General features: G+C 41.9%; 2 protein-coding genes and 1 long non-coding RNA gene across 3 annotated transcripts; all 3 read left to right on the top strand.

Moving 5' to 3' along the window:
- Positions 1-5,028: 5,028 nt before the first annotated feature.
- On the top strand, positions 5,029-7,447 carry LOC143888496 (uncharacterized). Its single transcript, XM_077392957.1, has 7 exons — positions 5,029-5,234; positions 5,461-5,611; positions 5,698-6,336; positions 6,416-6,553; positions 6,631-6,687; positions 6,783-7,367; positions 7,442-7,447. Exons 2-7 carry the CDS (start codon positions 5,498-5,500, stop codon positions 7,445-7,447), a joined length of 1,539 nt encoding a protein of 512 aa, XP_077249072.1. The 5' UTR covers positions 5,029-5,234; positions 5,461-5,497.
- Positions 7,448-7,517: 70 nt separating this feature from the next.
- LOC143887048 (uncharacterized) lies at positions 7,518-7,974 on the top strand. Its single transcript, XR_013254008.1, has 3 exons — positions 7,518-7,639; positions 7,726-7,813; positions 7,895-7,974. It is a non-coding gene; the product is annotated as an uncharacterized LOC143887048 (long non-coding RNA).
- A 7-nt stretch (positions 7,975-7,981) lies between these two features.
- LOC143887047 (putative ubiquitin-like-specific protease 1B) lies at positions 7,982-8,997 on the top strand. The gene is made up of 4 exons (XM_077391159.1): positions 7,982-7,993; positions 8,077-8,319; positions 8,414-8,508; positions 8,588-8,997. The coding sequence occupies exons 2-4, from the start codon at positions 8,194-8,196 to the stop codon at positions 8,751-8,753; spliced, it is 387 nt and encodes a 128-aa protein (XP_077247274.1). The 5' UTR covers positions 7,982-7,993; positions 8,077-8,193; the 3' UTR covers positions 8,754-8,997.
- Positions 8,998-15,677: the final 6,680 nt, after the last annotated feature.

Raw genomic sequence — 15,677 nt, 5'->3', positions numbered from 1 at the left:
ACTCGATACCATACAATCCTAATACTCTAATCTATACCTAGGCCCGAGTCTTTAGATGATCTGATGTTCATCCAAAGAAGCCTACGTATCCCCGCCTCCACGAGAATCAAGGCAACGTAGTTCTTCGCACCTATTCTAAGCTATGATGCCTAAGACATCTAGACCTCTATCCTAGACTCAATCTAAAAGACCGGACTAGTTCTTAAAGCTTCTTGTGTGATTATTTAAATTCCAATGGATTGTAGATTTTAGGACACCCTATATGCCCTAACTAAATGCAGGTTAGCCCTAAGCTAATGCAGGTGGTTCCTATAATCTAAGTGTAGCTAGGCTGTATATCCTAAGAAAAACAGTAGGATCTATCGCATCTTAGACCTAGTCATCAATTGGCGATGTGGATCGCCAACTGACCGGACGGAGGCGTAAAACTCCTAGCTAGGACTCACTCCTAACTCTAACACAAACAAATAACACACACAACAAACAAACAACGAACGAGGGAGCAACTCCCGACTCAAAAACTCTCTAACTAGGACAACCTCCTAACTCTAGAGGAAGATCCTTTCGAAAAAAAAAACAATATTTTGAAAGATTTTTGTAATTTTGAAAGATTTAAAATGCTTATTTTTAAAGGTTTGGCTGGACTTGGGATGTGGATCCCAAGCTGCACTACGTACCCTGTTGAAAGGGATCAAGCCAACGTAGTTCGGAAACAGAATTCCCTAACTACTCTGAAAGACTCAAAATTTTTGAGATTTTTGGATTTTAAGATATTTTTGAATTTTTAAGTGTTTTTGAAATGTTTTTTGTTATTTTTAAGTGTTTTTGACTCAAGGGGGACAAATCTTATCATCATAAGGGGAGGACAGACTCCGGATATCCCGCAAAGGTTGGACAGCATCCTATGCTTTGCGAGGGAATGAACAGAATAACAACTCTGCAAGGGTTGGACAGCATCCTATACCTTGCAAGAGCGGATAAAAAAAACACATGATTTGATGAGAGGTAGGATAGAATCCTAACCCCTATGATGATAGAATTTGATTCCTGAAAGAAGGACTCTCTAGCTAAGGACAGACATCCTATGCTAAGACTGACTGATTCTCAAATTAGAAATTCTAAAAGGAGGTGCTAATGAGACAAAGCCTGTCTACGAATGATTTGACTTTTCTTACATGAGACCTAGCCTGTCTCCTCAAAAGGGGTGTGGCGTTTCTACACGAGACATAACTTGTCTCCTAAAAGGGTTTGATCTTTCTGCTGAGACATAGCTTGTCTTTCTAGATGGGAAGGCTCCAGATAACTCTCTCATTGCCCACAAATACAACAGACTCTGCTTGTGAATTTTCCTCAGAAATTAGCCCAGTTGTCTCATATAGAACTTCAGTGTGAACTTCAACTTCCTCACAAGTTCTGCCAGGAATCCCAAGGGTGTGTTCACTGGAAAACTCAATCCTAACACTCGAGCTTTTGGATGTCTCACAATAGATGTAGTAAGAAACTCTACTCTCTTCACTTTCCTCTGTAGAAACACCTTGCAAATCTATAACAGTGGTCTCAGAAATAGATCCCTTCACTATCTCAACAGAACCAGAATTCTCTAATTTTGCTTCATGTGTACCTGCTGAATCACTTGTCTCCAACGTGGATATCTCTAGAACCTGCTCATGGGTTCTCAAACATGGATAATTTGGACTTGCCATCCCTTCAGAAGACTGGGTATCTACAATGCCGATCCCAGAATGATCCCCCATTGTCTCATTATGGGAACCAATGGACATGGAAACATTATGATCAGTGATATCTTGCACGGAAGAAGTAGACAGGCTTTGTTTGTCATTAATATTAACATCCTTATCAGCCTCTTCAGCGGGCATCTCTGGAGCAGACATGGAACTATTATCCGTCTTCCAATTAATAGTTGAAAGATTGGTAGACCACTTCACCTCCAAGAGGTTTGCAGCAATCTCCGCACGCTCCAACGAACTTATCCTCTGCACATTTCTGTCTCCTGTCCTAAGCCTGTTTTTCTCCATTGATTTTCGACCAAACACAAGCCCAAACATCCTAGACCGCCGTGAATTTGTCCTTGTCACAATCTCCCCATTACCTATATCGATTTGAGAAACCGAATTTGACTGATTACCATCAAAACTGAGGCTTTGAGAATTTGCTAACCTTACATTCTGAGACTGTTCATACATCTCATCACCAGAAGATGGAGGAGAGAAGATGGAGGCCACATCATCAGTATTCACTTCCCTGATAAAGTAATGTTCTCCTTTAGGATCCAAGTACATATGAAAGGAAGCTTCGGTTCCATTAACACAAATATTGACAACCTTCTCCTTTGTCTTCAAAACCCCTTGAAATTTCCCAAACTTGACATGCCGAGGACTTGACTTGAAACTCCTATCTTGCTGTTGAACAACGATTATATCCACAGCTCCTCCGAAAGGGTGAAATGGATAAGAAACAGTATAAACTCCTCGAGAGATATAGCTGCTCAGCCTCTCCATGGCATGCATCTTTCCAAGTCCAATTTTCTCCGAGGCCCAGATCAGAACATCCTAAAATCTCTACTTATACACAGTGAAACCCAGAGGGCCTCAATTGAAACCCTTATGAGTCGAGTTACAGAGAGCGTCCACGTCAGCTTCCCCCTGTGCCGGGAAATTTCCGATTTGAAGAGATTTTTGCCTTTCCAGAATTTAACCCCTCTCTTTCCAGATGGTGCTATTGGTATATATTGCAGTCAAACTATCCAAATACCTAACTTTCCTACATTCATGCTCCTGTCAAATCAATTCTTTGCCGATATGCATTGGAACTTACTAGTAGAAGGAGATCAACTCATGATTCCCATCATTGAAATCAAGATATATATAATAATATAAAAAAAGAACAATCATATCTGGCCTATCTGGCACACAAGAACTCACTCAACCTCATCCCTATTGATTCCTCAGCCACCATATCATGTGTCATTGACACTAATTTTGCTATCAATTGAATGATGAGATAAGTATTTTAACCATTAGAGATCAAAAGAACTAAACACATACATCAAGTAAAATTAAGGAAAATACAGACTAATCAGCTAATAAAAATAAATAAATAAATAAATTTGATAAGAAAATCATGAATCTATACATAAGAAATACGATCAAGGAAATGAAATAAATCATACCTGGCCAATGTAAAATTAGCCTCTTAATTAACGGTTAATGAGATCCAAAACCTCTTTTGCTTTGACCTCTCTTCATATACCATGGATCCTCCCTGCTCAGAAATGATCGATTGGAGAAGAAGAAATGAGCCGGAGAAGACAAACTGTAGAATCTCTCTCTCTCTCTCTATTTCATAGCTTTTTCTTCTTCTCTTCTCTAAATTTTTAACTCAGATTCTTGCTGGAAATGCTAAGGTTTGAAGGCTTAGGAAGAACAAGGATCTAAGAATACAGATTTTAGATGATGAAATACTCCCTGACCAGAGATTGGCCGGAATCAATGGAGTCCACCGGATTTAAGATCACAATGACCAGATCTAAGGTTTTGAGGTTTATATAGAAATTCAAAGCAATGATGATGAAGCAGCAGAGAAATGGAGGAAAAGAATGTGAAAAAGAAACTACGAGTTCGACTGACCGGAGGAATAGCCGGATTCGTCGGATCCTTGCCGGAGAAGACGATCGGGGGGGGGGGGAAGAAATAGGTTTTTCTCTCTCAGATCTCCCTCTCCCTTCTCTCTGGAAAATGAAATATCTGCTTTTCTACGAATTTTTTTTACTTTTTATAAGAAAACATGGGGCTGATAATGGCACTACCAGTTTTTATTGGCGCGCGGTTGCGCGAAAATTTGATGGGCGCACGACCGAATCGTGTCCCATTCTGATTTAAAATCGCACCGTTTCAAGATAAATTCGCCCCCCTACCAGATAAATTCACCCCCCTTTTTGCGAACTTGCACTACGACTTTGTTCGACTCGTTTGTTAGGCAAACGCGCTCGGATTTTGACGAAATTTTGCAGGTACCTAGCTGGGACCCTAAGCTACTTTGGGGTGAAATTTGGGATCCTAGTTGATTGATTTGGTTGGATTTTTGCTCAAACACGGGAGGCTCAAGGTACGGTCAAAATGGGGTGTCTACACATCCATAGGTCCCCTCTGTTGCCGTTGAGAAGCCCCCCTTAGGTACTAATAACCCCTTCTTTGTAGCTGAAAACCCATGCCTTTCACCTTGAGGACCTTCTTCTGGATTTGATGGACCCTCCGAGGGTACTTCTCCTACCCCATTTGAGGGCCCATAATCCCTTCTCTAATACCATCCATAGGTCCCCTTTGTTGGCCTTGAGAAGCCCCCCTTAGGTACTAATAACCCCTTTTTTGTAGCTGAAAACCCATGACTTTCAACTTCAGGACTTTCTTCTGGATTTGGTGGACCCTCCAAGGGTACTTCTTCTACCCCATTTGAGTGCCCATAATCCCTTCTCTAATATCATGCATAGCTCCCCTCGGTTGCCCTTGAGAAGCCCCCCTTACGTACTAATAACCCCTTTTTTGTAGCTGAAATAGAGTTGATTTTCAACTTCAGGACCTTCTTCTGCATTTATGCTAGGTTTTATTTTTTACGTTAATTTTTGGGATGGAGAAATGCGATTTCATTTCATGTACATATCAGGTACCACATTTCCACCTACGGAGTCAAATAAATGCAAATGGTCGTCTGCTATTTGTTTATGCTAGGCTTTTATTTTTACAATATGTGGAGTGGAGAAATGGGTTTTCAAAAACACCTTCTTCAATACCATGTAGAGGGCACAGTTTATAGTTGATGGGCCTTCTTTAATATCATGTGGAGACCCATGTTCATTGTTGAAGCAGTCATGGTTCACTTGTTTTATCTTCGATTTCATTTATTAAATTATTGGTCCAATGGTGGTCATTGAATTCCAATACCTAGTGCTTATCTGCTTTGTTTCTCAAAAGGTCTGATGCTATAAGTTTTTTTTTAAATGCATGTGAGCTAATACTCGCCTGATGCCCATGTGGATGAGAATTTTAACAGACCTCCTAATCTGTTTTGGGGGTTTGTCCTTGTTGTTGTGCTTTCAGAAAATTCATATAGAACACTGATGGTTGCACTTATTGGTTAGCTCTTTTATTTCTTCTTTGCTTTGCTTCATATCTAAGAAGCCAGACCTTAGAGGTTACAGACATGATACATATTTTCAGGTAAGTATGAGAATTGTAATAATTGTTGGTTTGCTTGGTAGCTTTTCTTCATAATAGTACTGATTGGGAATATGAGTTTATGCTATGGGTTGGATTTTATTGATTTTCTTGGTAATTTATTTTAGAGATGATGAGGACGAGATTTTTAATGATTGTCAATATAACTGAGTTTTTGGGTTATGAATTGATCTCGGTGATTTTGATTTGGTTGTTCATTGTTATACAGTTTTTATCCGGTCAGGAGCCATTCAAAGCCTTGAAAGATGGTGATGCGAAAAAGTGATAGAGTGAAAGTAACAAAGCCTCCAAGAAGGACAGAAAGGAGTTTAGAAGGGGAGGAGACGAAAACTGCAGCTGTGAAGAAGAGAGGAACAGATGTAAGTGTGTATGTTGTTAATTGTATCAATGATAGTAAGTTAATTCATTTACGACATATATTTTGGCGATGTAATTTGTTTTGCAGGCTCCATACGTCCCAGCACGATGTTCTCCAGCTTCTTTCAAATCGGCAATGGACAGGATAAAGTTCAAGCCAGTCCATTTTCATGCCATAGAAAAGACTCCTTTCCGACATCTGTTTGGCATGGAGGACATTATCATGCACAAGCCTCTCATAAGAGCTATCCACGATAAGTGGACTCCCGGCACTAACACGTTCACGTTAGGGAGTATAAATGTCCCCTTCCTTCCAAGAGATGTGGCATTGGCATTAGGACTGCCACTTACTGGAGAGCGAATGGACGTGGTGAGGGTTCTGTCATTCGACAGGACAAAACCGCAACCTAAAGTGCCTGGCTGGCCATTTCCAGAGGCCAACGTCAAGGCATCGGTTATTGAGAATGAAATTACAGCATTAGTTAGAGAACGCAATAAAGTTTCGATAGAGAAGACAGTGAAATATGTTCTCCTGCATCTTTTTGCCTCTGTCCTTTTCCCAAAAAGCGCACATCGAGCTGACGAGCTCTTCTGGCCCTACATCGACGACATAGGAAACATTGGCAACTATAACTGGGCGATGGCAGTGTACGACTGGCTCGTAGATTACCTAGACAGAGTCAGCAAGGGTGGCAGGTACCTTGGTGGCTGCTCGTTGGTAATTCAGGTAATTTGGACTCATGACATTTAATATTCTAACCGTGCTGTTTATAGTTTGATTAACATGGTGTTTCGTATGTATGCAGGTATGGTTATACGAGCATACCACATTTTGGATTCCCACCAATCCAACTGCTCGTCCACGTGTCCTTAAATGGGACTGGAAAGCAAACGAATCAAAGACATATCGATTAGTGGAGCAGAAGCAGATAAAGAAATCGGAGGTGAGATATGAAAAATTTGTTAACGTATATATCAATACTAGTATCTTGATAACTGACTATGTTTTCCAAAAATTCAGGTGGTGGTGACATTGAAAGTATCTCTGTTAGAGAAGTCACAGTACCTACAGGATGAGGTAATGCAGTCGAGCATGACTATGTTGCGTACGTTATTTTATTTTACTTATTGATTTTTTAAATTTGATCATTGACTGTCATGTTTAAACATTAGGATGTTGATGAGACAATGGAAGTCGATAAGGAACAGTTGGAATCCGAGGGGATAGTTTTGGGAGTAGAAAGTGAAATGGAGAAAGGAAGTAGTGAAGATGAGTCGAAGCATATAAAATTTTTGGCGAGAGAGGGAGATGTAATTGATAGACAGTGGCAGATGATTACAGCAGCATGGGAAGAAATAAGAAAAAGAGAGGAAGATGTTGGAAAAAGAGAGGAAGATGTCAGAAAGAAAGAGGAGGATTTGAAAAAAGGATGGGAGCGTATGCGGAGAACAAATGAAGGGACTGGGGGAAGAATGGAGGGGGTTGAGGTGGAGGGGGTTGAGGAGGAGAGGAAGGGCGAAAATGCATCTCAAGGTGCACGATTCTCTTCGCAGCTGTGCGAAGATTGGACGGATTTAGCTGACCTTGGATGTGACATGGATGCAGCCGCCACCCTAATAGATGTATCGGCTCAGAACCCCAAGTCACATGAAGAAATATTCGGCACCACAGACGGGGTGATCCTTAACCCTTTACAACGATTGTTCGAAATGGAGGTGACCAAGGAAGAGGCACCATCTACTGAAGTTGAGATGAAAGTGAGTGGTGTAAGGGATGAGATGGTGGATTCCGAATTAGGGAGCATTGTGAGGGGTGTGAAGATGGATGGAAGGAGTAGGAAACCTGGGAGAGCCAGAAAAAGCCCCTACTATTCAGGGAAGACCCGAAAGAGGAGGCAGAAGGAAGGAAAGAAACAGGGGGAGGACCCCAACATACCTAAACCACCGCCCAAGAAGAAAGGGGATGACGGGAAGATGCGTAAGGGAAGGAGAACAGCTCTGATAGAGAGACTTCTAAAGCATGATAAAAGGCAAGTAGATGTGAATTATATTATACCATGATTTAAGTTGATCAGAATTGAAAATTATTAACTAACAATTTAATACAATTTTGCAGTGATATCCTCATGGAAACGGATGATGTACACCTAATAGCTGAAGACCTACAACATCTATGGAATGTCAGACAATACCTGACTGGCACTGTAAGTGTCATTTTTTATCATTAATTTCTACATTACTGTAGGGAATAATGTACATCTGACATTTACTTCTCTTCCTTGAAGATTGTCGATATATATGGGAAGCACGTGCAGTCCTCCAACGACGATGGGTTAGCAGATCCTACAATGGGGGGAATTGTCTTTGTTCCATCGGTGGTACATGTAAGTGTTATTTCTATCATCCCACATTGAGGTTTACATAAGATTTTATCTGTAGTATCCCATTGAATTCCTTTTTTTTATAGGGAACTCTTACTGCAGTAGGGACCGAAGTCACTGAGGTCCAGAGGGTAGAAAAGTGGAGGACAGCGAAGGACGCTCTCCACAGTAGACTTATAAACCACCACCTCGCAGCAGTAAAAATGGTACTATTACCATTATGTGAAGACAACCATTGGGTTCTCCTCATTGTCGATATGGTCAACAAAATCTTCCACGAATGCAATTCCTGTAAAGGAATAGAGTTCCAGGAAAGAGCAGGATTGACCGTAAGTGGGTTAGCATCTTTAATGTTTTCCTACTTATAAATCTATACGTATAACACTTTTGTTTCCTAAACCTGTCAATGTTAACCACTTGCAGGTTGTGTTGTTGAAGGAGTACTTAAAGGAAAGGGGCTGTGATATAGACCACTTTCAATATGCGCAGATGGAAAATTTCCCACAACAGGCCAATGGGTCAGTATATTAGTATATTTAAATGTTTATTTTTCTAGGCTATGATTTTGATTCGCTCAATACAACTGTTGTTATGCAGGTTCGACTGTGGTTTGTTCGTGCTTAAAGCGATCGACCATCTGTATGCAAATGATCCATTTACTTTCAGCAAGTCTGACATTCCCGCTTATCGGCTGCAGCTCTGCGAAAGATTCTTGCGCGGAGAGTTTGGGGACTGTGGTGATTTCCTTAAGGGGGATATATGACTGAAAAATGAAGAACCTCTCTTCAAGTTCTGATGGATGTTGTAAACATGGTGGACATTGATGGTCTTTCCAGTGAAGTTTTCTGTGTATTTGTAAGCAAAATGGGGTAAAATGGGCTACATTTATTTGTTGGGCGCATATGTGTAGGACAGAAAGCAGGGTGTAGAGACACAGAGGGAGGGTTTGTTTGTATCTCAGCATACTGACAACTATGTATTTGTAATGAAAAATCAAGTTCTGTGAAGTGATGGTGTTTGTGGCATTGGGTTCATTGCGAAATATGGTAAAGGTCTTTGAAAATCATCAAATATTTGTTCATAAAGTTTTGGGGGAATTTATATTTCTATTGGATGGAAATATGATTTATTTGTAATTGTGGTTATTCTCTCTACTTTATATTTTCATCGTCATAGTTGGCAATGGGACCCCTGTTTTTTGTGCTTTTCCGGTTTTGTTTGGTTGGTTGAACTGTTGGGAAGAAAAAAAAATTTCCTCAAAGTTGTTCATAAATTGCACACTTAATTTCTTACAACACCCACCCTCTTCTTTCCAAATGGACTTTCCACCCCACACCATAGGATGATCCATAACGTCCATTTGATGGGCCACAATTTCAATAGTTTGTGTAGCAAAAGACAATTCATACAAAATAAAAATATAAAATAAATGGGTTAGCAGATCCTAAAGTGGAACCTCCAAGGATTCTCGGAATTCCGAGACAATGTCTCGGAACTCCGAGATTCGGTCCAGTATAATGTGAAAACAACCGTCTATTCTCGGAGCTCCGACAAATTTTCTCGGAACTCCGAGATTCGTACCAGTAGCCTAAAAAAAAAACCTGTCTATTCTCGGAGCTCCGAGAAATTTTCTCGGAACTCCGAGATTCGTTCCAGTAGCCTAAAAAAAAACCTGTATATTCTCGGAGCTCCGAGATTCGTTCCAGTAGCCTAAAAAAAAAACCTGTATATTCTCGGAGCTCCGAGAAATTTTCTCGGAACTCCGAGATTCGTTCCAGTAGCGTAAAAAAAAACCTGTATATTCTCGGAGCTCCGAGAAAATTTCTCGGAACTCCGAGATTCGTTCCAGTAGCCTAAAAAAAAAACCTGTATATTCTCGGAGCTCCGACAACATTTCTCGGAACTCCGAGATTCCTTCCAGTAGCATATCCAAAAAACCTGTATATTCTCGGAGCTCCGAGAACATTTCTCGGAAGTCCGAGATTCGTTCCAGTAGCATATACAAGAAACCGAAAATTGTCGGAGTTCCGAGAGTAATTCTCGGAACTCCGAGATTCGGGCAATGGAAAAAAAAAAATTTCTTTTTGTTCTCGGAACTCCGACACAGTGTCTCGGAACTCCGAGAATCGGCCCAGGAGCTTCATAACCCTGGACCCGGTTCCTTTTTTTTACTTCACTTTTCTTCTCTTCTTTCCCTATACCTAAACCACTTCTCTTGAAACCGTAAGTCCACTTTTTTTTTCGTTCCGTCATTTTCTCCCTACATCTTCCTCCAAAACCCTCTTCTCCCTTCCAAATCCCTCTCTTCTTCCTAAAACCCTAGCATTTCACCCCTTTTTCATTTTTTCTTTCTTCCCTTCTCTATTTCTCTTTTTGGCCTCCATTTTAGGGCTATTTCTCTTCTACTTTACATATCACTTTTGTCTCCATCCATATTTCCTGTCACTATGCCTCCTAAAACCAAAAATCTCAACATCGGAGGCTCCTCCCAAGTTGAAGACCCCGAATACGTTCGTGAAGAAGTTCCCGACGAAGAAGGGCCTTCACGGAAGAAGTCCAAGGCCAAGGCTGTGGCTGCCGAGGTTGTGGCCAAGTCCTATTTCACTGGGGATAAGGCGAAGAAACTCTGGGACGACGTCGGCACTAGGCGCGTCCTCACCGGTAGGTACATTGATCCCCCTGTCCTTGAAAATTTTGATTTAAAGGCCAAATTTGATGCCCTTCATTGGACACCCATCCTTCACATTAACGAACCCGTTTACCCTCGATTGGTGCGTCTCTTCTATGCCAATCTCACCATTTCCCCTTCCTTCTTCAAAATCGAATCTAAGGTGAAGAAAACTGTCATCAAACTCACCTATCAGACTTTTGCCACAGTATTTGGGATTAGCCATGACGGCCTCTTACACTATTTTTGGCCGGACGATGGGACGCATGAACTTGATGATATTGATCATGACACTGTCTATGGGCGGATAACACGGCGCTACCACCCTAATATGCCCGTACAATCTGCCGACCTCATTCCGGTTGCGCGCGTGCTCCATAACTTCATGTACCACATCTTCATACCTCGTGGTGGGATGCGTGAAGCCGTAAGACCCTTAGAGGCATATATTATCTACAGCATCCTAGAGGGCCGCCAGCTTTGTCTGCCATATATCATGTTTCGCTTCATGTTTCAGACCCCTGAACGCTACCGATCTTCCTTGCCATATGGCATGATTCTCACCCGTGTCTTCCGGCACTTCGGCATCACCTTGGATGGAGAGATGACCATGACTCCTACTGCCCCGTTTGATGTTCCGACATTTAACCGCATGGCTCTTAATGAAGCAGCGATTGACATCGATGTTCACGATGGAGGAGGCTATGAAGCCGAGGACCAGCCTGCACCGGCACCTCAGCCTTTAGGAGATACATCTCAGTTCTGCACTCGCCAGGATTTGGCTCACATGCAGGAGGCCATTGAGCGATCCATGGCCTCTCAGTTTCAGCAGTTGTCTACCCATGTCGACTCTGCGATTTCGACTCGCTTCCACACCATGACTTCCCACTTTGATGACCAGTGGGCCGCCTATTATCGCTACATCTCCAGTGGTCAGTGGGGCCAGGCGCCGGGCAGTTCTTCTCATCACCCACCGCCTCCTTCGGAACAGTAGATAGCTCTAGTTCTCTGATGATGGATCCTGTGTTGTTCAGATTTCTTTTTATATTAGCCTTATCTATATGTTTCTATAGTGTTTGGATTATCAGTTGGTTGTATGGATCATATTTAGGTAGTTGCTTGGATAGTAAGTTGGATCTTTTTGGGATGTATTCCGTTTTATATAATTCTGTCACTGTTATGATGTGTCGTGGATGCTATGTCCTTTGAGTGGTTGTACGCACTTTCATTGGCTCACACCTACTCTCTTTCCTTTTGTTCCACCTTTTTTGGTGATGACAAAAGGGGGAGAATATTTGAGCTCCCAAGTCATAATAATATGCATATATTAAGGGGGAGTAAAGCTCTATGCTCCATTTTTTTGGGACATCAATGCCCATGAAACGAACAAAAAGGTCAATAAATAAAGGTTGCAAAATGACAAACTTTATTGCGCCCTTTCTTACCAGCAGGGAAAAGCTTTTTGCAAACTTTTTTGCAAAATGACAAACTTTTTGCAAAATGAACAAAAAGGTCATATATATACACCAATTTAATTTTCCAGTTCTTGAATTTTCTTACCAGTAGGGAAAAGCTTATTTTAACAATGCTTGCAAGGTAGAACTCATTCGAGCTTCAGAAAACTGGGCAGCCTTCAACTATGACAACCCATTCCACCTTAAGAAAACAGGGTTTCCCTCCAAAAATTACAGTATACCAGTAATTACAGTATACCATTAATTACAGTATAACAAAGAATACAGTATTCCACCTTCAAAAAATTGGATTTCCCTCATAAAACTGGGCAGCCTTCAACTATGCACACCACTAATTACAGTATACCATTAATTACAGTATAACAAAAAATTGAGTATTCCACCTTCAGAAAATTGGGTTTCCCTCATAAAACTGGGCAGCCTTCAACTATGCACACCACTAATTACAGTATACCATTAATTACAGTAGGGTCCAAAAAATAGAATATTCCACCTTCAAAAAATTGGGTTCTCCTCAGAAAACTTGCCAGCCTTCAACTATGCACACCATTATACCTCAAAAAATTATTATATACATCAACTAATTACTGTGCACACTTTCAATTAATCCACTTCTCCTCCTTCATCCAACTGGAGCCTCCAATGCATTCTCCGCGGAATAATTACGTGAAAAAAGGAGCTGCACAATGTACACCCGACCTACAACACCACCACCACACCGAATAAGTATGGAATCGGGGATGTTCTATACTACTTATTGACCTCAATATATTACGTATCATGTACCTATTGAAAACGGGGGCAGAGGGTCCAATGGAAGATTCATCAGGGAGTTGTCTCTCCATGGGAGGTTCTCTGCAAGTCCTTTTGTTGTGGCCTAGTTTTCCACAGATCGTACATTTGCGATGCACTCCACTCTGCAATTCGCGGTCAGTTCTTCTCGTTCGCGGCCGTCCAGGTGGTCTTTTCGCTATTGGAGGTAATACAGTCTGCAGAGGTTCTGGAGGCAGTTCCCATTGAGTGCGATCTACTGTAGGGTGAAGCACCTCATAGTACGTTTCCCGATACATCTGTATACGAAACCATTTATGGCAATAATCGTACTCATCAAAATCTGTGATGGCAATGGCTGCCATGGCATGTCCGCACGGAAGCCCAAGCGTTTGGAACTCACGACATGTACAGGTTTGTTGCAGCAAGTTTACGACATCATGATGATCACGGGACCTTACTTCAAATTTGTGCACACCTACTCGATAAGCAGTATATCCGCGACCCTGTTCCCTGGCCAGTCCCAAATGTTTTTCTGCATAATGCGTGCACTTTGTTTCCCATTGAAGGCCCATCGTTTGACGTTTCTGTATGTATTCGGAGCAACGAGTCAGCTCCACCACAGCTGCAATCGGCAATTTTCTGGCATCCTTTAGCACTGCATTGTAACACTCCGATCTATTGGTGGTCAACACATCATATCTTTCCCCCTTGAAATAGAAACTAGCCCAGTTTTCCTTCGGAATAGCGGCTATCCAGTTGTGTGCATTTTCATTCCTCGCCTTAATTTTTTCCATTGTGTCTATGAAAACACTCTCTCTCAAAGCCCTAGCAGCTCTCCAGAACAATTTCTTAAGTAAAGGGTCTTTGAAGTCGGTGTACAGATTGGCGGCGAGGTGACGCATGCAGTAGCTATGGTTTGCAATAGGCATTACTTTAGGCACTGCTTGCATCAACCCCTTTTGTCGATCGGAGCACAGGGTCAATGCGCCTATCCCCTCAGGCAATACGTGCCGCTTCACCAAATAGAGGAACCAGCACCAGCTATCTTCGTTCTCAGTCTCGACAACACCAAAAGCTAATGGAACTAAGCCGTTGTTCCCGTCTACCCCAACTGCGATCAGTAAGATTCCAAGATACTTTCCACGTAGATGCGTCCCATCGACCAAAACTATCGATCTGAGTGTTCGTTGGAAAGAACGTATGCTGGGACCAAATGCCCAGAATAAGCGAGCAAATTTATCATCTCCCCCTGGACGTAGATCTCTCGCTCGAAAAACACGCATGTAGGTGCCCGGGTTTGTTCTCATCATCTCAACTATCAGTGCAGGGAGCAAGCGGTACGAGTCCTCCACATTTCCACACTTTATTTCAAGGATGATGTTCATCGCAAGGTGTGCTCTACGGTAGGTCATGGTTATACCCCAGTGCGACTTCATGTACTGTCTTATGATCCTTGTCCCCACATCTTCTGGACGGTCAAATAGGGGTAAGCATGTCTCGGCAACCCATGGGGATGTAGCTAGATGATTATCATTGCCCTTTAAGTGAGATGTACACGTATGGTCGCTCACAAACTTCTTCACTAACACATAAGTCATACGGCTAATGCCTGATATACGCCACTTGCAACCTGGTTCTTTGCATACAACGGCATACTTCTTGGGAGTTGACCGTGACTTCTTGAACATGAATCGCTGCCGAATTGCATACTCCTTAACGGCCTTCTTGAACTGCTTCATATTTGGATACATAGCCCCAACAGTTAACTCATCGAACTGAAGATTATCTGCATCTACCTCATCAGCCCCAACATACATGTCATCTACTTCCAGTGGCCGACTTGTGCCAGCAGGTAGAAATGGCCAACCATTGGCGGTAGGGGGAGCCACTTCTGTTGGCCTACGATTTTCACCAGAATCTTCGTTCTGATTTTCATTTCCATTATAATTTTCAGGATCATGGGCGGCCTCATCACCCTCCTCATCCTGAACCTCAGCCTCGTCATCATCCTCATCATCATCCTCTGCAGGATCATCATCATTGTCATCTTCAGTTCTAAATTCTTCGAAATCACAACCGAAGACATGAAAATCATCCTCCAAAACGTTAATATGCTCCAACGGCACATCTGCATCATTCCCGGGGACAATGATATCTTCGGAGGTAGGGTTCTCATACATATCGTCCGAGAAGTTTTCATTTAGGCCAACTCGTACCCTACACAGTTAAACAATATAAAATTAGGATAGTAGATTGAGTACTTCAATATAAATAAAATTGTACAAGACATACCTTGAACTAAATTGTGCCGAGTCACCTCCTATGCTTGTATTACCCAATTCTGTTTCATATTCTCTTTCTAAGTCTACTTCAAAACGAGAGTCGGGAGTGACAGTTACTCGTTCCGATGGATATCTTAGGTGTGGAATCGGTGGAACGGAAGTAGGAGGTATGCATGCATTATGAGAGGGATTTTGAGAGGGAATCGGTGGTACAGAAGTCAAACGTATGGGCAGGTTATGAGAGGGATTTCGAGGTGAAAAGGAAGTAGAAGGTATGACATTATTTGTGGGCAGAATTGAAGAATAAGATGAATTTAGGCCATTGTCAATTTTTTTTATGTATAGCATCACAGAGTTGAAATTATCTTTCTCAAGCACCTTAACCAACGATTGGAAGATTTCATCGCTATCGACGTCGATTAGAGTGCTTATATATGGATCAACAACATATCGACATTTGATGGATAGTGACACCCCTCCTCCAATAC

The sequence above is a fragment of the Tasmannia lanceolata genome, unplaced genomic scaffold (assembly GCF_043159265.1).
Source record: "Tasmannia lanceolata isolate RefF3 unplaced genomic scaffold, GAP_Taslan_0.1 ptg000012l, whole genome shotgun sequence".
In the NCBI taxonomy this organism is placed as follows: domain Eukaryota; kingdom Viridiplantae; phylum Streptophyta; class Magnoliopsida; order Canellales; family Winteraceae; genus Tasmannia; species Tasmannia lanceolata.
Note: the sequence above shows the minus strand (reverse complement) of the source record. Positions and strands in the feature narration are given on the sequence as shown.

Bases quoted from the DNA above. Each gene is read 5' to 3' on its own strand.
- LOC143888496 (XM_077392957.1), top strand. From the start codon at position 5,498: ATGGTGATGCGAAAAAGTGATAGAGTGAAAGTAACAAAGCCTCCAAGA. The intron at 6,337-6,415 runs GTAATTTGGACT...GTATGTATGCAG, and splicing joins GCTGCTCGTTGGTAATTCAG to GTATGGTTATACGAGCATAC. The intron at 6,554-6,630 runs GTGAGATATGAA...CCAAAAATTCAG, and splicing joins AGCAGATAAAGAAATCGGAG to GTGGTGGTGACATTGAAAGT.
- LOC143887047 (XM_077391159.1), top strand. From the start codon at position 8,194: ATGGTACTATTACCATTATGTGAAGACAACCATTGGGTTCTCCTCATT. The intron at 8,320-8,413 runs GTAAGTGGGTTA...AACCACTTGCAG, and splicing joins AGGAAAGAGCAGGATTGACC to GTTGTGTTGTTGAAGGAGTA. The intron at 8,509-8,587 runs GTCAGTATATTA...GTTGTTATGCAG, and splicing joins TTCCCACAACAGGCCAATGG to GTTCGACTGTGGTTTGTTCG.